Source organism: Podarcis vaucheri, assembly GCF_965113315.1.
Source record: "Podarcis vaucheri genome assembly, chromosome: 4".
Classification (NCBI taxonomy): domain Eukaryota; kingdom Metazoa; phylum Chordata; class Lepidosauria; order Squamata; family Lacertidae; genus Podarcis; species Podarcis vaucheri.
This window is the reverse complement of record NC_138762.1, coordinates 24,207,230-24,231,185: the sequence shown is the minus strand read 5'-3', so window position 1 is coordinate 24,231,185 and position 23,956 is coordinate 24,207,230. Positions and strand designations below refer to the sequence as shown.

Here is a 23,956-nt window from a genome sequence, read left to right as displayed (position 1 = left end):
GCGAGGGAAACCGAAACCGAAAAGCTGAATGGGGGCGGGGGGAGCGAAGTGAGGCGGAGCGGCGAGGCTCGCGCCAGGAACGAGCGGTGGGCGGGCCTGAAGGGACCCACAGCGCGGGCTTCTCGCTTCTTGCGCGCGCAGCCACCCTCGCGCTCCGACGAACGCGGGGAGGCGTGGCTGCTCCACGCTCATCACCAATCAACGTGGTGTTTTCCATCCCACTCGCGTTCTAATCCCACCCCCTACTCCTACCCCTCCCCGCCGCCGCCGGAAGCGGAAAATCTCCTGTTTTCGCTCCTGCTGCCGGAAGTCGGTGGGCGGGACGGAGGCTGACGGCTACCGATGCTGTTGTGGAGAGGTTTTGGGCGCGGAGAGAAAGGGGAGTGCGGATAACCGCCTTTTCTGGGAGTTGCTGCCGCCGCTTCCCCGCTGGGGCGGGAAGGGTGCGGACCCCCCCGTCCCTCCCCCAGGCCCCCTCACCATGTTACTGCCGTCCGACGTGGCACGCCTGGTGCTAGGTAAGCGCGAGCGAAGGGTTCCTCTCCTGAGGGGGCTTCCGGGGGAAACGGCCCCCTCTTTTTGCTCCTGGCCCCGCGGTGTGTGTCTGTGTGTGTTTCTGGGGGCCTCCGAGAAGGGCAGGCCGAGGGCGCCCCTCGCATCTCCCACCGTTTCCAAAGCAGAAGAGGGACACGTCCGCGACGCCCCAACTCCTAATTCATCGCCGCCGCCGCCACACTGTTGTGTTTCGTTGTGAAAAGCTTTGCTCCCTCTCATGCACATATCGCTGTTCTTTATTTACTATTCCATAGCCTGCCCTAAAAGCAGAAATATTGTCGATCGTTATTTTTGTACTTCACCATCGCCGTCCTCCGCGGATCTAAGAGCTAAAGCGCGGTTAATTTTGTTTATTGCTTTACTCCGCCGTAGCCCGTCTTCTTCCACTAGGGTCACGGGCTAAGGCGTTGTTTATTACTTATTTGTTACATATATATATGATGCTCTCCCAGCCGCCTACCTTTTATTCCCCCCTTTCTTTTCTTGCTAACATGGCTCCCAAAATGGCTTAGAATCACAAGATGGCTGTGTGTCTGTTGTGGGGAGAGAAGGAAGAAGGGTGATTTTTGTAGCTTGCTATTTTGGCCTTTCCTACTTGGTGGTTCTTTGGTTAAGGATATATTAGGTAGTGGCCTATTCTATCCATGTTATAACAATATAGCAGTAGCTGTCATAAGTGAAATGCCAGTCTATGCAGGCATTGTGAGCCTAGGGCTTGCTGATCAGAAGGTCGGCGGTTCGAATCCCCGCGACGGGGTGAGCTCCTGTTGCTTGGTCCCTGCTCCTGCCCAACTAGCAGTTCGAAAGCACGTCAAGTGCAAGTAGATAAATAGGTACCGCTATGGTGGGAAGGTAAATGGCGTTTCCGTGCGCTGCTCTGGTTTGCCAGAAGCGGCTTAGTCATGCTGGCCACATGACCCGGAAGCTGTCTGCAGGCAAACACTGGCTCCCTTGGTCTATGGAGCGAGATGAGTGTCGCAACCCCAGAGTCGTCCGTGACTGGACCTAATGGTTAGGGGTACCTTTATCTTTATGCTTATATATACATGTACAAGGGCTGCCCCCATCCAAACTGGACTACAATCTTATGTATGGTTAGCTGGAAATATTCAACTGAATAAGATGCAAATGCTCCACCAAATAAGGGGGAACTTACTTCCTAGCAAGCATGAGTAGAATTGCAGTGGCACCCTGGATTTAATGTCTAGTTCCTGGAGAAGAGAGTTGAATCATTGAATTGTAAAGTTGAAAGATGCTGAGGATCAACAAGTCCAATTGGTGCAATGCAGGAATCTCATCTAAGGAAAGCGGGTCCACCATCTTCCAAGAGAGTCCGTTCCACTTTTGAACAGCTCTAACCACCAGAAAGTTCTTCCTGATGCTTAGACTGAGACGGCTCTGGTTGCCCTACCAGATGATCTTCATAGACAGCTGGATCGAGGCGGGTCGGGGCTGCTGATTCTTCTAGATCTGTTAGCAGCTTTCGACATGGTCGATCACGAACTTCTGGACCACCACCTTGCCGATGTGGGGGTCCAGGGCACAGTCCTTCAATGGCTGCGCTCGTTTCTCTCTGGTCGGGGACAGAGGGTGGCGCTTGGGGGGGAATTGTCATCGCGCCACTCCTTGGTGTGTGGAGTGCCTCAGAGTGCGATACTCTCCCCGATGCTTTTCAACATCTTTATGCGCCCCCTCGCCCAGCTTGTTCGGAGTTTTGGGCTGGGTTGCCATCAGTATGCCGATGACACCCAACTCTATCTGTTGATGGATGGCCATCCTGACTCGGCCCCAGACACACTGACCAGATGTTTGGAAGCTGTGGCTAGATGGTTACATGGGAGCCGGTTGAAGCTAAATCCTTCGAAGACAGAGGTCCTGTGGCTGGGACGGGACGATATGGGGTTGGGGGGGCAACTCCCATTTCTTGCGGGGGCGCAATTAGTGCCAGCACCGTCCGTTAAGAGTTTGGGTGTAATCTTCGACACCTTGCTTTCCATGGAGGCGCAGATTGCAGCTACAACAAAGGCGGCATTTTTCCATCTCCGCCAAGCTAAGCAGTTGGCTCCTTACCTCTCTCGCCCTGACCTAGCCACTGTGATCCACGCGACGGTCACCTCCAGACTGGATTATTGTAACTCGCTCTACGTGGGGCTGCCCTTGAGACTGACCCAGAAACTCCAGCGGGTGCAGAATGCTGCAGCGAGACTCCTTACGGGGTCTTCGCTGTGAGATCACATTCACCCGATGCTATATCAGCTGCACTGGCTCCTGGTGGAGTACAGGATTAGGTGCTGGTTTTAACCTTTAAAGCCCTATATGGCCTAGGACCCTTGTACCTACAGGACCGCCTCTCCTGGTATGCCCCACAGAGAAACTTACAGTCTTCAAATAAAAACATCTTGAAGGTCCCAGGCCACAGAGAAGTTAGGCTGGCCTCAACTAGAGCCAGGGCTGTGGCTCCGATCTGGTGGAACACTCTGTCACAAGAGACAAGGGCCCTGCGGGACTTGACATCTTTCCGCAGGGCCTGCAAGACAGAGCTGTTCCACCAGGCCTTTGGCCAGGGCACAGCCTGACTCCCTCCCTCGGCAATCTTCGCAGAGCTCTGGCCCAATGGTTGCCAGTGGCTTGAATTAATTAATTTTATAATGAATGATTTTAGAGTGTTGTTTATGCTGTACTTTTGTACTGTTTTATGTTGTTAGCCGCCCTGAGCCAGGCTTCGGCTGGGGAGGGCGGGATATAAATAAAATTTATTATTATTATTATTATTATTATTATTATTATTATTATTATTATTATTATTATTTATTATTATTATTAGTTGGAATCGCCTTTCTTTAGTTGGAATCCTCATCCTCTCAGGAACTGGCAGTGATGCTTTGGGTTCAGAAGGCAAATGAGCAGTGTTGCCCTATGTTTACCCTCCCACCAATTGGTTTTGTTTTCTTTCATCATACTATACAGAGTGATTCTCTGAAGTCCACATGAAGACAAAAATACAGGAAAAAGTCACAATTGCTCTCAGTAAGGGAGCACTTGCTCACATCTTGCTATAGATTTCACATCACCCCAAAGAAGAGTTCTGGTTTTGTCAAATCCTAAATCTTGAATGCATTGCATTGTAATTAGGGTTCCCCACTACAAACCAAGCTTTGATGCAGACTGGGATCAATCTTCTCCTTGTCCACCCACCTGTGTTTGCTTGAGTGAAATCATGCTTTGCTACCCACGAGTTGCATGTGTCCCATCTTCAACATCACCAGACACCTACACATACTTTAATAAGGTGCATAATGTGCTGGCATCACATGGTTGTTTTCCACATTGTAAGTTGTATATCAGTTCAGGCCACATGTGTTTAAATGTATCCTTTTATGTGTATACATTCAAATGTTACGTTTGTGTGTGGCTGCCAAGTGGATCAGACATGTAAAGTGGAGCTGCACATATTTGTTCCCACCACCACCGTGCATAAACAGAACAACAGGAAAAGCAATGTCCATGCTGTTTCTTTGGTACATGGTTCATGTTTCCAGTTTGGTAATAAAGGCACAGATAGCAATATAAATATATATATTAGCAGTCTTATCATGGGTTGCATCCTCGTTCGTACCATATTTATGTGAGTCTATTGCACACCTCAATTTTCGAAACCTTGAAACCAAAAAAGGATTTGCTGGCGCCATCAAATCTAATGTGCTCCCTAATTTTCGTGAAGTGATTTGGCCAAAAAAGGTGCACATTACATTCAAGTAAATATGGTATTTTATAACTCTGAACTTTAAATCACTGAATTTCTGAAAATATTTATTGGCTTTCTTCAGAAACTGTTTCTAGCTGTTGTTGTTGCTGGTTTTGAAATGGTATCGTAATACGGCAATCCTAAATTTATCTGCTCAGAAAAAAGTCCCACTGTATTCAATGAGATTTTCTCGCAAGTAAGTGTGTGCAGGATTGCCTTGTAAAAGAACATTCCATATAAACCAGGCTAGACTCCTTTTCACAGTGGAATGATCATTTTTAAAACTCATGATAAATATATGAGTTTAAGTATAATATCATTGGCTTTAACTTCTTTCCTTGTTCATATTGGCACAAAGGGTCAGAAAATATTTTGTCTGTTACAGGTTATTTACAACAAGAAAAGCTTTTAGCCACATGTCGGGCATTTATACTAGAAAGCTCAGATTTAAAAGAATACGCAGAGCACTGTACTGGGGAAGGCTTTGTTCCAGCTTGTTTACTGGTGAGTACATATTTGTGAGAAAGGTGGCTGTAAGTTTTGATCAGCCCCTGAGCTTTCTACTTTCCAAGATAGTTCTGCATAATGAATATTTCAACTTAAGGTTGATTCAGGTAATAAATGTTAGGAGCTCAGCCTACACTCAAGTAGGACCCTGGTAGAAACACATGCCTGACTGGCATGTTCCCTCCCTCCTGGCCGATCATTTGGGAGCTTCAAAAGCTTTCTTCTGCCCGAACATCACAGCGACAGATGCCAACAGACACCAGCGCACTTAGGGATCTGCAGAGCCTGCACAGTTCGCATGACAGACCCCAGCAACTCAGCATGTTGGCTAATCTACTTTATTTACATATAAACACACACGGAGCACTGCAACATGGCTCCCTCTCTCTCTAGCATCAGACAGCAAAGAGAAAGAACAAAGGACAACAGTCGCACTTCACAGAATACAGTAACACAAACATCCTGTCTCCGTCGCTTCTCACTCTGTGGAGTCAAAACATATACCATCATGTGAAAGACAACAGTCCCATAACTGCAAATCATTTATCTAACAATAAATACCCCTTCACTGCATGGTGAGCTTTGGAGTCCACATGAAAATTGCTTGCTTGAGTTCAAATGGCATCCATAACCATTGTGCTTTGGATAGTCAAGACATTTCCAGTATGTTGTTGCTGGAAGTTGTGTAGTTGAATGCTGTTCTTTTCCTTTTTTTTCTTTAGTCTCTCTTTGGGAAAAACTTAATCACCATCCTGAATGAGTATATCACAATGAAATCGAAAGGTAAGAAGGGGTGTTGGTATTGGAAGATACAAGTTATAGATTTGGCTATTTTCTCCATTAGTGGGGGGTATATTGTGCAATATGTTTTCTTTAGATTTATAATCCACACTCTACTCGGTGATGTCAGGACAGAGTACATAAATTATTAAACACAATTATCTTTTTAAATAAAATAAATTCAAGGTGGCTTAAAATTAGTTTAGAATTTTTTTAAAAAAGTCACCAATGCAAACAAAAGAGCAGGAGCAATAGACAAAAAACTTAACACCAGCCAGCCACTCAACAGCAGAAAGAAGGGACCAAGAAACTGCAAAGGAAGAGGAAAAACAAAACTAGCTCAGTGGGGACTGAGCAGAGTCAGAGCTGAGTGGCTGTTGCTGGGGGAAGGAGGAATGGAATAGAATATACTTGAAGTTTGCATGGCTGGCTGGAACCCTTAGCAGAATTTTTCAGCAGTGTGACATTTTCTTACATACCCCACTTGTACATCTAGACTCCAAAAATGATCCTCTTTATGCTAAAGCAGCAGCGCCATTTTAAAAGAAATTAGAATCATGATCTCTTTATTGTGTAGTCTTTCCAGTTGATTCATAGATCAACCAGTCCTTTTCACATTTGACACAAGTTTTGTCTGATGTGTTTCTTTAAAGAAGCAACAAATGATGTTCCAGCAATGATGTCATCTTTATGGAAGAAGTTGGACTACACACTTTCTCAAATCAGGTAATTTGTATTGAAAGCAAATACTAGTCTGCATGTCACAGGGAACCTTTGTCATCTTATTATAGGGCTACATTCCTCCTATATGCTTACTACGGTTGCATTTTGGTGACGTCTTGGTGTTTTCGTACTGATTTTATCTCACTGATGCTTGTAAGTTATTAGACGTAGCATGCTGATGTTTTAAAGCTTTGTCTGATCAGAATGATAAAAGTGGTGCCAAGGAAAGCTCCAGCCGCCTTTTATGGGCTGGGAGTGGACCACAGTGAAAACTGCTGCAGTCAGGTCCGCTCTCAAAGCCCCACCCTGCAGGCCCAGCCAGATTGGCTGAATTCAAATAGGGGGTTTGGTGGGAACTCCTAAAGTGCTTTGTGGTCGGCCCAGTGATTTTCAACTACTGGTTGCACAATGGAATTTGCACGGGGGGGGGGGGTATCACAGCTGGATGTGATGGGCCGCAACCACCACCCACCCCAAACTCTGTAAGCAGCCACTTCTGCAACCAACCAACCCCAAAGCACATATACTTCCAAAATAAAACCAAGCTTATTTACTACAAAATGTTAATCATGGTGACGGTGTATTTGAAAATTGTTCATCTTACCATAGAAATACGTTACTGATAACAAAATTTTAATTCATGTTTAATTTTGATCCCCACCCCCATTGCTTTAATCTCTAATCTAAACGTCCATGTAACTATTGTCTCACTAGTCCATATGAAGCCAAGTTTCCCTTACACTTGTATATTGAATTCTAATTTCACTTGGCAATTTGATTGTTGCAGGAGCATGCAGAATTCTGGTGCATTTTCTGCTCATCAACGGGGTATGTATCAGAAAACATCTATTTTATGTAATCTGAATTCACCCCTCTAAAACCTTGCAACTTTTCCCAGTCCAAGAGGAAATCGACTGGAAATCAGTCGAATTCATTTCAGTATGACTTGTACATCATAGTATACTTAGAATTGCAATCTTATTGTAATAAGAAATTTTCTGAAATATTTATAGTAGAACTGTTAACATTTGACAGTGTAAATGTGATGGATTTGGCCCATAGAGGCAGAGCTTAATATTTTCGTGGTGTATTAAAGCTGGAAATCCTTTATCTTGTATATCTGAAGTAAGCATTGAGAGTTTTGTTTTCTTCATCACCCACCCAACAAACTGGCAAGTTCAGCTTGTCACTGTACTAGTTCAGAGTGATTGGAAGTAGGGAAACAACAGTTGTCCTGATCTGGAAGTGATCCAGGAAAATACCATGTGTTATTTCTGCCGTTTAAATCAGCTCTTGGACTCCATAATCCTGGAATGTGGACAAACTCTTTTCCCTTGTAGCATGTGTCAACGCTCCTGAATCTTGTGTGTGATTCCATAGTAGTGCCAGCAAGCAGCTGGCTGCCTCTTTCAGTAGTTGACACCAAATCTACTTAGCAACAAAACTAACTGCATTCCTGATTTGGTTCAAAATTACTTCAGGGGTGAAGGAACATTTGGTTTTACTGCAGTGCCACAATTCAGCTCTCAAAGTAGTAAAGGCACAGCTTAAGAAACTAACAGTCTGTTGAGATGGGCTCCTATCTCCTTTTATTTTATGTCTTTTTCTAGGTCGCACAAGAAGTGCAATTGCAGATATGAAAAAGCAGAGATGTATTCCGCAATCACTTCCCTCAAATTCAGGGTCCTCTGTAGCTCATCAGCCAGGACAACTGACCTCTGCTCCAATGGCAGCCACACAAGTTATTCTTAAACCAACTGTAATCCCAGTTATGGCCCAGACAAGATCAGGTTCTTCATTGGCACACCAGTGCCAAGTACAAGAAAGCAATATTAACAGTAAGTTTAAATACTCAATTCTGTGGTCTTTTGGAGGGTGTTCCAGGGGTTGCACAGTTTAGCACAGTGTTGGGGAACCTCATGCTTGACCTCCAGGCCTCCCTATCTGGCCTGTGGGACTTTCCCCAGCCCACACAACATCCTGATCCACAACCCAGCTTCACAGCCTCTTTAGGTGTTTATTCCTGTCTGGAATAGGTCCTTGAACTCTGCTAATGTCTTTAGTTTATCTAGATGGAGGATAGAGAGGGATGTGTGAGTGTGAAGAAACTGGCTTACTGTACAAAGGAATAAAATTCACATGTGTTGCTCCACTTACTTATGCCTCTGGCCCTGCCCACTACTGAAATGTTGCCACCTGAATGTTGCCCAGAAGGGAACATGGCCTTGGGTTGAAAATGGCTCCCCACCTCTGGTTTAGCAGATCTCCCTCCCCACTTTCAGATACCTGTCAGGTGAAGCAGGAGCTTCTGCCTAAAGAGGAGTTCTCCTATCAGTTGTAGAAACCTCTGCGACTATTCCTGTCCCAACAATGAAGAAGACAAAAAAGATGTCTTCTGGAGATGAATCAGAGGATACGCATTATCCCTATAAGCTGGCGTACTTCTTTTCTTTTTCGTTGAGACCAGTGGAAAAGAAAACCATTTAAAAACAATACAGCCACCCCACCCCACTTTCTACTCTAGCAATGTGAACCTGGCAGGGCTTTGATTTTTTTCTGCTCCTCCACCCTGGATTCTTCCTCCTTTGCCCCCAGTTGTTACTGGTCCTTTGTTTTCCATTTGTGTATGTTTGTGAGAGAGTGGTTAGAATGGATATACTGAAAGAGCCAGGTGAACTGAAAGCAATGAAACTGGTTTTCTGGCACTAAACCTGGGAAATGTGTTAGAATCTATAGTTTTCCCTGAAAACACAACAAAACATCCTCATGACCTGGTTATTTGAGAGATCATCTTATTGATTTTACACCCAGTAGGTCACTATGTTCTTCTACATGAGAGTTTCTCCTTGACATTCCTAAAATAACTGAATCCCACTCCACAGTAACCCCTAGCAGGGTTTTCAGTGCAGCTGCTCCTTTGTTGTGTGGAATACCATTACTGCTGAGATAAGACAGGCACCCACTGCTTGTACCTGCTGATCAGTTAAATATATTTTTGTTTCAACAAGCTTTTCCACTCAGATTAAAAGGTCTGTCTTAGGTGTTTGTTATCGATAGTTTTAAAACCCATCTTTACTTGTTTTTTGTACTGCTTAAAAAACCTTTTCAGGTATTGTTTCTGTAAATTGCCTTGAAACATGTGGAGGACGATAAAGAAATAAAATGGGGAAAATATTTTGTTTAAAAAGAGAGAAGAGGGAAATGTCTACTGTATGTCAATTGCCTGTTGTCATTTGTCATTGCCTTTCCTATTGGCAACAGAAAATGTTTGGTAGCCTAAAAAATATTAATCAGAAGCAACATTTGTCTCACTCATTTTTTCTTTTTAAAGCAGGAGACACTGCAAACTTGGTTTCTGCACCCCAAGAACGGAAGCTTCACTCGAGCATGGTGTCTCCCGGAAAAAGAAAAGGGTAACTGCTAATTCTTGGCTAATGTGTTTTATAATTTATGAATCTTGTTTATGTTTTGAAGGGCACCTAATCCTCTATTTACAACAGTGTATTCACCCTGCTCCTTTTTACTATTCCCTTCTGTATGAATTCATTTGAAGTCACTTCCCTCATTTCTGCCCTCAACCACAGGGCTGCATAGTTGTGCTCACTTACCTGGGAGTAAGCCCCATTGAACTCAATGGGTCTTACTTCTGCATAGACATGTATAGGATTGCATAGTTAACCTTGTGTCTACAGACTATAAACCATTAGCTTATGCGGCAAGTACTCTTAACAGGTGTTGATCTCGTTTAAGGCCACTAAGTTCCTCTGAGCAAAGAGCCGGAGGAGTGAATAGATAAGATTTACAACATGAGTTGCAGTAAATTTCCTAAATTTATGCCTTTCTCATTTCTTTAAACTTCTGAAATACTTCAGTGATTTCCAGAAGAAAAAAAGCATTGTATCATCGGGATCACAATTATCCAATAGTGATTTACGGGACACTCCAATGGTGGAAGAAGAAAGCTCACCCATGGAAGAAGGAAGTGAACAGCTAGAACTTATAGAGGGTGACCTTCCAGTAAGCCTTTTTAAAAAAAACTGCAGAACAGCATTTACTTTCTTTTTTCTACTCGCCTTTTGTTTCTCCTTCCCCACACCCTTGCAGTTTGTTATTGCAATTCCAGCTTCATTTATTGCTATGAAAAATTCAGGTAATAAGGCATTTTTAAAGACTTTCCAGAGTGTGTCCCTTTTTGGTTTAGCTTATAATGGTGTTTCTGGGCCAACTTTTAAGTTTAATCCAGAAAGGTTTAGATGTATGACATGTAGTCTCTATGTCTGCACACACATATGAATGTATAAGGGCCAGCCCAAGAGATTTTGGCACCTGAGGCAGACACCAAAATGGTACCTCCCTCCTCACCAGAGAAGAAGAGGTCAGGGAAGAATTGTATCAGGAACAAGGGGTGGAAGAAAGATTGACATCGGGAGCTGCTGTTCCCGTGGACCCTGCTGCATGAGGCGGTCACCTTACCTTGCCTCATGGGTAGGCTGGCCCTGAATGCACATAATAAACGTGCATCAAGTATATAATAGTATATAAAGTATAAATAGGACTTAAATCTTGCTCCTCTTAAGATTGGTTTGGAGACATGAGAGCAATTTAGAATTGCTATAATAAAAGAATCATAAAGACCCTGAGTATCATCTAGTCCAACTCCCTGCAATGCAGGAATCTTAACTAAACATTCAATGAAGGAGGCACCTCTGGATAAGGGGGTGGGGTGTTACTTAATAGTGCTGGTAGAATCAGTTTTTCTTATCTTTTTTAGTAATTTTGGACTGCTTCAAATTTGTTTTCTAGCAAATGATTATTGAAAATGCCAGAGAGAAAATTCTGAGCAACAAATGTCTTCAGGAGAAGCTAGCTGAAAACATTAACAAATTCTTGGGCAGGTAAAAGAACTTTCTTGACACCTCCTGTTCCAAATCTGTAAATTATTTTGGAAGCCTGCTAATTATTTGTAACTGTCTGTTCCAGTGATGGCAATATTTCTCAGACAGCAAAACAGGCAGACAGTGACCCAACAATACAAGAGTCCTCAATTGATGAATTCCTTGGTCTTCAGGTAAGTTTCCAAGAACTAATGCACACTCATATATAAAATGTATTTGATGCCTGGCATGCATTTGTAAGTGAAAAAGCACACCAAATAGTTAAAGAATCAGCCCACATTTCTTACTTTAAAGCAGACTGCATTACTTGTCACTCACTTAGCCAAGCTGCAGACCACCAGCTGTGTATGACAGCCATCAGTGCTTGATAAACCACCTTCTTTTGCTGTCTTCATGGGACTGCAAAACCAGGGGTGTTTGCAAGGCCAAAGCAGGCCACAGTATGTTGCTGATGCTCCGCATTTCATCTTGGTGGCTTGCAAGTTGTGCAGACCTTACAAGTAACTGAGGCACAGTTAACTGGGAATATTATTACCCTGAACCTTATTGAAATTAATGAGAGCTGTACGATAGCACAGTTACCATCCTTTGTGACTATCAATCAGTAGGACTTCTAAAGAAATTCTTGGTTGTGCTTAAAATCATATTTTTGGTTGCTATGTCTACACCAGGCACCCCCAACCTTTGGCCCTCCAGATGTTGTGGACTACAATTCCCATCATCCCTGACCATTGGTCCTGTTGGCTAGGGATCATGGGAGTTGTAGGCCAAAACATCTGGAGGGCCGCAGGTTGGGGATGCCTGGTCTACATGATCTGTTAAGTGAATTTTATTTACAAACTGAGTGGTACCCAACTACATTCTACTCAAGAGTAGACTGTTTGAAATTAATGCCTATAAATTAGTAATACAGTGGTGCCTCGCAAGACGAAATTAATCCGTTCCGCAAGTCTCTTCGTCTAGCGGTTTTTTCGTCTTGCGAAGCAACCCTATTAGCGGCTTAATGGATTAGCGCTATTAGCGGTTTAGCGGCTATTAAAGGCTTAGTGGCTATTAAAGGCTTAGTGGCTTAGCGGCTAAAAGGCTATTAGCGGCTTAGAAAAAGGGGGGGGGCGAAAAAAAATCGGAACACTTGCAAGACGTTTTTGTCTTGCAAAGCAAGCCCATAGGGAAAATCGTCTTGCGAAGCAGCTCAAAAACGGAAAACCCTTTCGTCTAGCGGGTTTTCCGTCTTGCGAGGCATTCGTCTTGCGGGGCACCACTGTACACATTAATTTCAGCTGTCCTACTCAGTATGACTAATGGATGCAGAAACTGAGGTTGATGTAGTTTTGTAACGAAAAATATTTCAAATATTTTTATACAACGTTTCCAACTACTGAGCCACTGTATTTTGTACTGACTGAAGTTTCAGAACCATCTTAAAGGGAAATAACACAAAGGACAGTTAAGCAGTCTAGCATACGAATCTTGTGCACTAATAGCAAGCTTGATTGTCTGAATATGGATATGTTTGTAGCCAAAACACTACCATCTGCACACATATGGGGCAATATCTATGGGCTTAGAGAAACTCCATGGTTTCCAAAAATTGAAAAACTTGGGGAAGAAGAACCCAAACAGCCCAGTGAGGACTGAGCATTCTTTGAGGGCACAGAGAGCTTGCTGGCTATCAGTTGAGGCAGAGTGAATGGGAAAACTATATTTAAGAGTGGGGCAGATGGGAATGGAGTACCCAGGGAAAGAGTATGGCTGGGTGGGTAGAACCCTGAATTGGGAGTATTCTGCACTACTAATTTGTTGCTGATCCCAATTTATGTGTATATATTTCCCTTGACACCTTTTGGAACTATAGTAGAAACAAGTGCAGTCAAGATGGTTGGTGTCACTTCAGCTTCTACCATTGAGGTCAGGTTTATTTTACAAATTCCTTCTGATTTTTCAAGAAGGTTTTCTTCCTATGTTACCTTTCAACATACATTTTACATCTAGAGAGAACAGTTCACATCTTCTAACTTATTTGTGGATTATTTTTATATCACCTACATAGCAGGGTGAGATTCACATGACCGAAGAAGCCATCCAGGAGATTCTGGAGCAAACAGAGTCAGATCCAGCATTTCAAGGACTCTTCGATGTATTTGATTTTGGTGCGGGTTAGTTATCACTTTGAATACTTTGCAGTGAAAGGCTAAGGGGTGGTCTGGTTTAATTTCAGTGGGTCAATTCTGAGTACAGCGAGCATTGCTACAGTCCTAAGTGCTGGCCAATTTCATATGTTGAGAAGTCAGTTATCACCACTTATGAGTTTTGTAGGAACTTGGCATATTATGCCTCATATTGTTGTAAAGTATTTATGGGTATAGCACTTCGGCATTTATGTAGCTGTCTGTAACTGATGCACACCAAGTGCCAGACATGCTCACAGAGGACTCCCTAAATGTGTGGTCTACAGTTCATATCTAGTTTGTTAAATGCCAAGCAGTACAAATATTTGGAATCAATATTTATAACTTTTGCTCTTCCACGATTGCCCAAAATACTTTTATGGATGATTGATTTAGTGGAAACAGAAAAACATACCTGATCAAGGAACATATGTTAGGTATAATTTGTGCATTGAATCAAATATTAGTACCCTTCCAGTTTATTTTTTCCATTTCTTTTAAAACAGGGAAAGCTAAGGGTGGAAGAAATGCTTCTCACAGTATTTCCACTCAGAATGGAGGACTAGAGAATGCAATCTTAGTGGATGAAGAAAGCCTAGGAGCACTTGAAAGTTTTATCGCAACAAAGGAAATCAGTAAGCACTTCTTCAAAGCTTTCCAGTTATCTTCAATACTTGTAGAATGTCCTTTTGTTCCAGGGCCTAGAATGTTAATTGTTAACCCTGCACAAATGATAAAACACTATTAAGGACTGGGAGATTTGAGATGTGCAATTGTGGACATGTTAAAATTACTGTTACTGCAGTCCTGTGTACACAAAGTAGGAAGTGGATCCTATTGAAATGGATGGGACTAACTTCTAGATAAGCATCCAAAGGGCTGGGCTGCAAGTTGCTTAATTGACATTTGAGTTTCTTTGAGACTTCAGTCTTCTTTTGAAACGGTGAGCCTTGTTGTTCTTTATATAGCCTAATGATGACAGCTGCTTTGACTTCTAACCAAGGTAACTTTGTCCCCTTCTCTCCTTTCCGTAAATCAGCTTAGAATGACAGCTAATGCCAACTGTTGGCTTTGGAGCTCAAATGCCATTCTGATTACATTCTGATTATAAGTCAGTAGCACAAAACTAGATTTAAGAGCATGTGCTAAAGTAACTCCCCAATACTAGCCTGAATTAGTTTCTATGTGCTGCAAACCATTACCAGCAAAGTGGAGATTATTCAGACCACAGGTCTGATGTGCAGAGTCCAGTCCACTCTTTAGTTTAGAGAGTATGCTAGTTCCACTATAGCCATCTCTCTTTCAGCCCAATAAGTCTTTCTCCAGCACCCCATGGGTCGTGGATGGAGTCCCGTCATGCTCTTTGTGGGATACGTAAGTGGTAAAGCAATGCTACAGCCTGAATGAGTGAAAATAGAGGTGGAGGGGTACTAACCTGTTTCTAGAATTCACCTGTCTTGGAGGCGAAAGACCAGGGTGGGCTTAATGAACTTATTTCATATGGCACGTGTGTGTGTTACGTCCCATATATTTTTGTAGCACCATGGATTTCAGTGAAGCTGACGACCTTCATAGTACTATGATAATGTAAATGGATTACAAATTGTTTCCCTGTCTTTAAACTAGACTCAAAATCAGCTTCATAGCTGTTCTCATAGAAGCATAGAGTTGGAAGGGAGCCTGAGGGTCATCTAGTCCAACCCCCTGCAGTGCAGGAATCCCAACTAGATCATACATGACTGATGACCATCCAACCTCTGCTTAAAAATCTCCAAGGAAGTGGAGTCCACCACCTCTTGAGGGAGTCTCTTCCATGGTCAAACATCTCTTACTGTCAGAAAGTTCTTTAGTTGAAATCTCCTTTCTTGTAACTTGAATCCATTAAATACAGCTTTGTAAATTCAGAGTGCAAGATATCCCCAAACAATAATAGCTACCCCAAACAATAACTACCATTACTACTGCACTGAGAAATTAGGGGGGGGGGGGAATAGATGAGAAACTTTAAAACCAGATGGTTCTATTACTCCTTGAACTTGTGCTTATGATATTTTAAATGACTTCCGATCACTTAAGACACAACAATCAAATATTTTCTAATGAAATACTCATCTGTACATAGAAGGGTGGGGTTGCTGGGGATTTTCTTCTAAAGGGGAGAGTTTCAGATGCTGGATAATGGTCCTCCCTGGATAAAGGGAGGGCAAAACAATGACATGGTTCTTAAGAGGCCAGTGCAAATTTTTTAGTATCTCCATGGAGGTTTTACAATGTGTTTTACACAAAAGGGGTGTAATCTATTTTTGTAACATTCTGGCATGGGATGTCCTACAACACTAGATTGTAGTGAAACTGTGTTGATCTGTTGCAGGTGATAATTCCCAAGTAACTCTGTCATACACAGAAGATCATTCAAAAGAGGCACATGTTCCAAAGACTGGTTGCAGTGGTAGTGAAGTCACCTTGGAAGAACACCTGGAGATGCAAAATGTAGGAGTTGAAAAATTTCCCAGGGACTCTAAAAGTGACCCTGTAGAAATGGGAATGGCTAGCCAAAGAACCAAGCACAATGCAGTCTTTGAATCTCAGCAGAATCATGTCTCTGACCCAGAGTTCAGTGGACACAATGTAGGCTCTTGCAGCAAACAAGGAACAGTAGCGAGAGATGGTAGAACTGATAAAGACCTCTTATGTCAAGATCTTCAAAACGTGCCTCATTTGCAGTATGATCAGTTGGGTGCGATGCAAATCTCACCGTCTGGAGGAGCAGAGAGTTGTTCATTGTCTAATAATATACTCAGGACAAATGCAAAATTGCTATCCCCTCTGAGAACTGCCCAAAATGAAATGCTGAAAGGAGCTACTGCAGCCAACTCTAGCCATTCAGCAGAAATAAATAAAAATCTAGAGCACATAATGGGACAGCCAGCTGAACTTCCTCTACCTGGCCAGCAAAACCCAGACAGTCATGCTGCCTCTGATTGTCAAAGCCAGGATAAAATTGAGTCTGATTCTGCTGCAGCATTTGTAGCGAATGCATCAGATCCAAGTGCTGTAGAGCTCCAGCTTGAAGTTGTGGATACTTCCAACAGCCTTCATTCAGATGATCAGCCTGTGCACCAAGAACCTTGTTCAAAACCTCAAAACCAGAAATTGGAAGGCTCTGAAATCTCACAGATAGAAATGCAAGAGCCATCATCTTCCACAAAATCAGATGCCGATAGCTTATTTCGGTCTTCTGATAATGAGGGGCGTTCAGAGAGATCTACTGATAGCAACCCCACCACATCTGCTGTGTGTTGCTCTCCTCCTCCAGAACCAGCGGGAGAATCAAGGCCAGGGAACAAAGAATCAGGCAGTGTTTCCTCTAGCAGTCAAGCCACAGATGTAGATCCCTCCAGCGTAGTTTCCTTAAAAATCATTATCAGCGATGACTCATTCATTTCAGCAGATGCCGAGCTGAACAATGCAGTTTCCAGCATAGCTGGAGAAAACTTGCCGACTATAATCCTGTCCTCGCCAGCTAAATCACCAGCCAAGCTAACAGGACCAGCCAGATGCATAACTTCGGAAGAGGTTGAAAGAACTGGGGATTCAGCTTTGGTCGAACAGAATCTTCTTGTGCTCAGACCTCAAGACTCTGTTGCGAGTACACTCAACATATCAAATGAGGAGTGTGCTGTTTTTTCCATTGCTGGGACGTCCGGCATTGCCAAGGATGGGGGATTTATACAGCTGATGCCAGCCACAAACACATCTTTCAGCAACTCAAATGGTGTCTATATTGCCACCTGTATGACTGAGCCAGCTTTAAATACAAACGTTACTCCGTCAAACTTGGTTATGTTGCCTGGCAGTTCAGCATCTCTTGCATCGCAGGTTCCAACACCACAGCAGTTACGGACTCCTCCTAGAACAAGCAACTTGTTTGCCATGAACCCGCCAATGTCGCCAAACTTTTCACAGGGTAACTATTGGTTTAAAACCGTAACTGAAGTTTATACTGGTTTTGGTCATAAGTCTGTTGCTTTACTATTTAAATGAGTTAGCACTTACAGATTACATTGCTCTTCGCTTGCAGGTAACTTATAAATTGTGTTTAGGGTAGCCAGATGCAGAAATCATGCAGCTGATTTAAAAATAATCCAGTTTTCCATGGGCAAAATCACATAATAGAATAGAGTTTCATTGTATGGTTTACTTTCAAATGGTTCCTGTGGCCAGTAATATCTAAACCTTGATTCCATGGATTTAATACCCATTTAGCACTATGGAATTTGTGCTTATCTTGTGACAAGTCAAAAATCAGTGGGTGGCAAGTAAATTGACATATTTGCTTCTTTAGAATTAAGTAATAATAATAATTTTTTATTTATACCCCGCCCTCCCCAGCCAAGACTGGGCTCAGAGCGGCTAACAACCAATAATAAAAACAAGTTGATTAAAATACAATTTAAAAGATTAAGATACAACATTAAAACATTAGGATGCAATCTCTTCATAGGAGGAGAAGGGAAAAAGAAAGAGGGGGAGGGAATCAAACTGGTTCTAAACCAAAGGCCAGGTGGAATAACTCTGTCTTACAGGCCCTGCGAAAAGAGATCAGATCCCGCAGGGCCCTGGTCTCGAGAGACAGAGCGTTCCACCAGGCCGGGGCCAGTGTTGAAAAGGCCCTGGTTCAGGTTGAGGCTAATCTAACTTCCTTAGGGCCCGGGACCTCTAGGGTGTTGCTATATATGGACCTTAAGGTTCTCCGTGGGGCATACCAGGAGACGCAGTCCCGTAGGTACGAGGGTCCTAGGCTGTGAAGTACCTAGGATATTGAGTGGTATTCACATGCATTCAAGTATGAAGAAAAGTTGATTTAAGAAATCTACCCCTTTGGATTAGAGGCTGAGATTTCTTTGTTTCTGGATCTCACTATTTCAGCCCACATAACTAGTCTGGAGTGAAAGCTGTATTCTGGCTTGAAGTTTGTTCTAAAAATGGAATGAGAACTAAGAGCAGTATACTAACGGTTGCCTCACCCTCAGGATACCTACTAGGTTGCATGATCAGTGATCATGGATGATGAGAGCTCCTGTCCACAACATCTGGAGGGCACTACACTGGTTACCTCTGCTATAAAGCATTAAGTTGATTGCCTTATAGCAGTTGCCTGGCCTTATAGGTTGCCTGGCACATCCCCCTGAGTTATTGTTTGAAGCTGTAGACTGGAGCACCTAACCAATATGTTGAGATGGGAGAAGGCAAAACAAAGGAGCCCTTCCTGGAACTGAAATGCATTGGGGAAGCCTGGTTTCTTAGGAACACATACACAAAGCAAGGGCTTCTGCATTTGTTCCAATGTCAGGAGAGTCGCAGGGGTTTCTTTGCTTCTTTTCTTGCCTTATTGTTCATCTGCCACACAAATACTTGCTAAAATAGATGTGAATGCAGGCAACGTGTCAGACATTACCTCCTCCCTATAGCTGTGTAGCTAGCAAAGGCTGGGTCACTCCCATGCAGAAGAACATATTCCTATTTTAGCCCTTTGCTTTAGAGAACTTGCTGCCTGCAACCTGCTGTATATATAGGATGGTGTTCTTCATAGCAAGAAATCTCAGCTTAATAGCAATAATGTGGTTAGAGCTATTTACTGCTCTTTATTTAAAGAGCTTATAGCTACTTATATAGGGTTCCCAGAGAGTCTGCCTTCCAGGTAGCTTATGGGGTCATACACACTTAGGCTTACTGGTAGAACAGTGCCATTTGCCTTTGGACCATTCTCTAACTTTGGATGATTGGCACAGAGAGTGAGAGAGACTCTCTGAGTAACTACTAACAGCTTGCTCACATGAGTCCATTGATTTTCAGGTTCTGCCATCATAATCGCATCTCCAGTACAACCTGTGTTGCAAGGAATGGTGGGAATGATTCCTGTATCTTTAATGGGGCAAAACGGACATACATTCTCAGATCCTTCCCGTCAGGTAAAACGCTACTGCTAAATTTCCATACTGTCATTCTTGAGTTGGAAAATCTTGTGAGAAACCTTCATTGTGCTGCTTTCACTTTTTCCAAGGTTCTGCACATGCCAGTACAGACTTCTTTGGGTGGTGGTGTTCCTAAACTACCTCTCCCTCCCAAATCTCAGAGGATCCCAAGAAACAAGACAAATGCAGGTGAGCTAGCGATGTGGCTGAAGGAAGGGAAGTCTATTTCTAGCATGGGAAGAATTCATAGCTTACCAGCTCAAATCTGATTCCTTCCTCAGCAGCCCAAGATACTCAGTTCTGCAGGCAGAAACTATTGCAGCAGACTGTATATAATGTTTGACTTGTCTTTTTCTTCCATATGAACTTATTTGAAACCTAGAGTATGCTTCTTACATGCTGTCAATTTTTTAAAAATCCAGACTTGTTTCTTTTAATTAACAGTTTGATTTTTAAACAAATGTTTTAGGAAAGTTGGTACCCGGTGGATCTGAGCCTATAAATCGTCCTGCTTCTCGTGCACAAAGGTCAGTTAAGTTGCATTGCATAAAATGCAGGGGTTTTTTCTCAGTTCTCAACATTTCTGGGAAGGCACTTGCATGATAAAATATATGAGCAGTCCATAGTTATTTCTGCCATTTGCAGTGATAATGTTTAGGCATTGCAATCATGGGAGCTGCTGGCAAACATAATAGTGATCACTAACTTCACAAATTATATTTTTCTCACTTGAGTGGTTTGGACTGTTTTCTACATTGTTCCTTAGTAGCCTTTGAAATTTTGGCTTATAGCAACTGATAGGGAGTAGAAAATTTCTTGCAGCTGTTACTTTCCATTTGTTCAAAGAATTTCATTTTAAAAATAGTGGCAAACATGTATTTTAACATGAATGTTTAAATGAGGGTTAAGAAACTTTATTGGGTAGTTAAATTAAAGTGGGTATATCTTCTCCCTATTAGTTGCCTCCAGGGCCTTGTTCTTTAGACGAAAAACGTTTCTGGGATTTGGACAAGGAGGCACCTCCAGAGCTTAGCCTTCCTTTGCAATGAAACGATCCTACGTTTTTCAGGCCCGAGGTGGTTTTGTGTACATTCAGCAAATTTTACATGTTTTGTGACGGGTAAAGTTCACAACAGGAAAACCTTTAAAATTAATTCTGTACTTTTTAATTTATTTATTTTTACCTGCATGAAGGGTGTTCTGCTTCTCTTCACCCTTTTGTTATTTCAGTAAAGCAAAAGTTGAGCTATTCAAGATTTTTAAACTGAAGGTGGGGATGTCCCCTTAAACCAACTTGTTAGGTACTCTTTGCTACTAACATGGCTGAGTTTATAGCCTTCAGCAATAGCTTTTAAAAATATACCAAAATAATTGAAAATAGAAATTTCATAACAGGATTGTCAGATAATCGCTGCCCTTTTCCCCCATTCAGAAATGCAAACTCAGACAAGAATGTTTGTGCAGAATTGAAAAAGAAGCTGGAGACAGTTGCTCTCGACACCCTAAGTTCCGCTTCCAAACAGAATGAAAGCCATAGGAGAGTGCTTTGCTTTGACAACACTCTGGCTGCTCCAGCAGGAAGTATTCCAGCATCACAGAAAGAAAGGAGTGAAAACCCTTTATGCTCTGGGAATTCTCCCAGCGCTGTGCTTTCAACTGCTAAAACTCAGTCCTGCAAGAGGGAACGAGAGAGAACTTTGCCTCGGATTTTATGTAAGCCTGATATTACTAGCAGAAACTTGACTGCAAAGGACACCCAATCTGAGAAGAGACATTCAGGTCCAGGATTGGCATCGGATGTGTTAAGAAAACAGACTGCAAATAAAGAGAACGAATTGGAAAGGACTGTTGACAAACCCCCCAAAAACCAGGAGGTGGCGACTCTCTCAAACGGCCAACAGAACGTTAGCCTTCATAATGAGAAGAACAGCTCCTCTGCTCAGGAACTGACTAAAAAGCAGGGGCTGCAGCCAAATGCAAATTGCAAAATTTCAGCAGCTTTACCTTCAAAGGAGCCAAAAAAAGACCAGAACAGGTCTGCCAACCAAGCCCATTGTTTGACCAGTCCATTAACTAAACAAGCTGTGGAAATGCTGCATGACATCCAGAGGCAAAGCCCCGCTAGTAAACTTCCTGAAAATGTGGATTTGCCAGTGCCACGCACACCTTCAGGAACTGGCGATAGACACTCTGAGGATACCTTTGATATAATAAGGACGCCCACGTGTAGACGGTATAGTGAAGACAGTACAACACCAAGGATCATGGTCCCTCCAGCTACTCCTGACTTGCCAGCCTGTAGCCCAGCTAGTGAAACAGGCAGTGAAAATAGTGTTAGTATGGCTGCCCACACTTTAATGATACTTTCACGAGCGGCCATAGCAAGGACTAGTACCACTACACCTCTTAAAGACAACACGCAACAGTTTAGGTCTTTGAGAAGTGCAAAAAAAAGGAAACCAGAAGACATGGTTGAATGTGAGAGGAATGCCCGGACTGCCAGTAAAAAAGATATGCAGAACTTTACAGTGCCAATAAAAAAGAAGAAAGTGAAGGTAAGTAAACTAGTCCTTTCAAACATAATTGCATGGTACTGTTTCTTTTCCAGCAGAGGCAGAAGAAGAGTTAACAGCTTTTAATCCCATTGTCTAGCTAAAAGGCCCAGAATGGGAAACATCATAATGTATCCTGTAATATGCCTTTTCTCAAGCTCACATTGGCATTCCTAAACTAATGGAAACGGTTCCTTCATTTTTTACTTGTCACAACTTTTCAGAAGAAATCTTTGGCTGAGGAGACATCTCCCCATCTTTAGAGCTTGTCTTAATGAATCTTTAGGATCACAGTTGCTTGCTTAACCAATGTTTGCAGGCTAGCCTGTATTGGCCTGCTGTAGTTGTAAGAGGCTGCAAGTATTGCAACCTGTATGATTTCTTTTATATAGCTATGAAGTTTTGGTACACTTACCAGTTGACCATTTAAGCCTATGTCCACTGTTGAACTACATATACTTATATATAGACTTGAGAAGTAAACAAAATTAGATTGGGGAAGAATCTCAATAGGTGTTGATGCAGAACATTTAAATGTCACGGGTCAGGGATGGTTTGTTCCAAAGGTTGATTTTGCCCTTTGGGCAGGATGAGACGTGATCCTGGTTTTTAATTTATTTAATGCCCCAAAAATGGTGGGTGGAAAGCAGCCCAATACTATAAATGTAAAAGGTAAAGGTACCCCTGACCATTAGGTCCAGTCGCCGACAACTCTGGGGTTGTGGCGCTCATCTCGCTCTATAGGCTGAGGGAGCCGGTGTTTATCCGCAAACAGCTTCCGGGTCATGTGGCTAGCATGACTAAGCCGCTTCTGGCAAACCAGAGCAGCGCACGGAAACACCGTTTACCTTCCCACCGGAGCGGTACCTATTTATCTACTTGCACTTTGACGTGCTTTCGAACTGCTAGGTGGGCAGGAGCTGGGACCGAACAACGGGAGCTCACTCCGTCGCAGGGATTCGAACTGCCGACCTTCTGATCGGCAAGCCCTAGGCTCAGTGGTTTACACCACAGCGCCACCAGTGTCCCTACTATAAGTGTAGGCCTGCATAATCCCAAAGAACGGTACAAGCTACTTTTGAAAAAGACAGGAGATCCCACTCATGGTTACAGTATTGGTTTTTACAGATAAAGATGTTTTTGTGTTGAGTCCTGTGGAACTAAGCAATTTTTAAGCACCTAGATCTTGTTTGCCTAAATAGTTGTGTTTTTTTCCTTTTTCAGCAGAAGAAGCTACCAATCGCATTTCCTGCTGGAATGGATGTGGATAAATTTTTGTTATCTTTGCATTATGATGAATAAAAACTGAACTGTTCATTGGTCTTTTGCAACTTTGAGGTGAAATAACAAAATGGGAGTGCAGTTGATGCATCCAAGTGTCACTGCGTATTTAAAAAGGCACGCTGGTTCTGAAGAAAGTTGCTAGCTTATAAATAACTTGGCAGATCAACTTCTGAGAAAGCACTTAATGTACAACCAGTTAAGTTTGCACAGTTATACTTGTGGGGATAATGTAAATATTGTATAGCTGTTGGAGTTGTAAAACAAGGTACTACTTTTTTTAACACTGGGGGTTGGATGTGTTTTGCAAAATGTGCACATTAACTGCTTAGACATTTTCATAGTCATACATTGTTGAGCCAAATTACGCTTAGAAGCAGGTTCTGTTGAATTGTGGAACTTGCTTTCCAGTCAATGTGCTTGGGGTTATAGCCCAGGACAGATAGCTGGCTCAAGCTGGAAAACATAAGGTAATGGTTAGCCAAGTCTTAAATTGTATAGCTAGCTAACTTCTAACGATAACAATTCAGCTTGTCTTACAGTGGGAATTTCCCCAACCTGGTTCCCTTGTGCCTGTCTTTCCCTCTAGTTGCAAATCTGTTACAATAAAGGCTTTTTCCACTTTCTTACTATATTTACGAATATTAAGACGCAATTTATTTTTATTCCATTTAACTTTAAAATACACCTGTAAATGACACTAACCCAGTGTGGTGTGTTTTCGAACATTTCCTAAAAGTTGTTGTATTCCTCTTCCCAAAGAGATGTTTGAAAC

The 23,956-nt window shown here is 42.7% G+C and overlaps 1 protein-coding gene and 1 long non-coding RNA gene across 7 annotated transcripts; one reads left to right on the top strand and one right to left on the bottom strand.

Annotated features, from left to right (window-relative positions):
• Positions 1 to 313: 313 nt before the first annotated feature.
• NPAT (nuclear protein, coactivator of histone transcription) lies at positions 314 to 23,815 on the top strand. Of its 6 annotated transcripts, none has more exons than XM_082221246.1 (18): positions 314 to 518; positions 4,686 to 4,804; positions 5,530 to 5,590; positions 6,241 to 6,313; positions 7,098 to 7,138; positions 7,921 to 8,148; positions 9,645 to 9,723; positions 10,183 to 10,327; positions 11,114 to 11,205; positions 11,291 to 11,378; positions 13,256 to 13,355; positions 13,880 to 14,008; positions 15,745 to 17,340; positions 19,230 to 19,345; positions 19,438 to 19,537; positions 19,818 to 19,875; positions 20,781 to 21,903; positions 23,125 to 23,815. In XM_082221246.1, the coding sequence occupies exons 1-18, from the start codon at positions 482 to 484 to the stop codon at positions 23,200 to 23,202; spliced, it is 4,263 nt and encodes a 1,420-aa protein (XP_082077372.1). In that variant the 5' UTR covers positions 314 to 481; the 3' UTR covers positions 23,203 to 23,815. The 6 variants fall into 6 exon arrangements, with proteins under 6 accessions (XP_082077372.1, XP_082077371.1, XP_082077370.1 ...); XM_082221245.1 differs by having other exon boundaries at positions 9,642 to 9,723; XM_082221244.1 differs by having other exon boundaries at positions 9,642 to 9,723; positions 13,256 to 13,361; positions 23,128 to 23,815.
• LOC309531646 lies at positions 13,970 to 15,737 on the bottom strand. The gene is made up of 2 exons (XR_014219365.1): positions 15,492 to 15,737; positions 13,970 to 14,095 (listed from the first exon to the last, which is right to left on the bottom strand). It is a non-coding gene; the product is annotated as an uncharacterized lncRNA (long non-coding RNA).
• Positions 23,816 to 23,956: the final 141 nt, after the last annotated feature.

What these genes read in the sequence shown, in the direction of transcription:
- NPAT (XM_082221242.1), top strand. Translation starts at nt 482, where the DNA reads ATGTTACTGCCGTCCGACGTGGCACGCCTGGTGCTAG. An exon ending in CGTGGCACGCCTGGTGCTAG is followed by an intron (nt 519 to 4,685) that starts GTAAGCGCGAGC and finishes TGTCTGTTACAG; the next exon opens with GTTATTTACAACAAGAAAAG. An exon ending in ATGAATTCCTTGGTCTTCAG is followed by an intron (nt 11,379 to 13,255) that starts GTAAGTTTCCAA and finishes TCACCTACATAG; the next exon opens with CAGGGTGAGATTCACATGAC.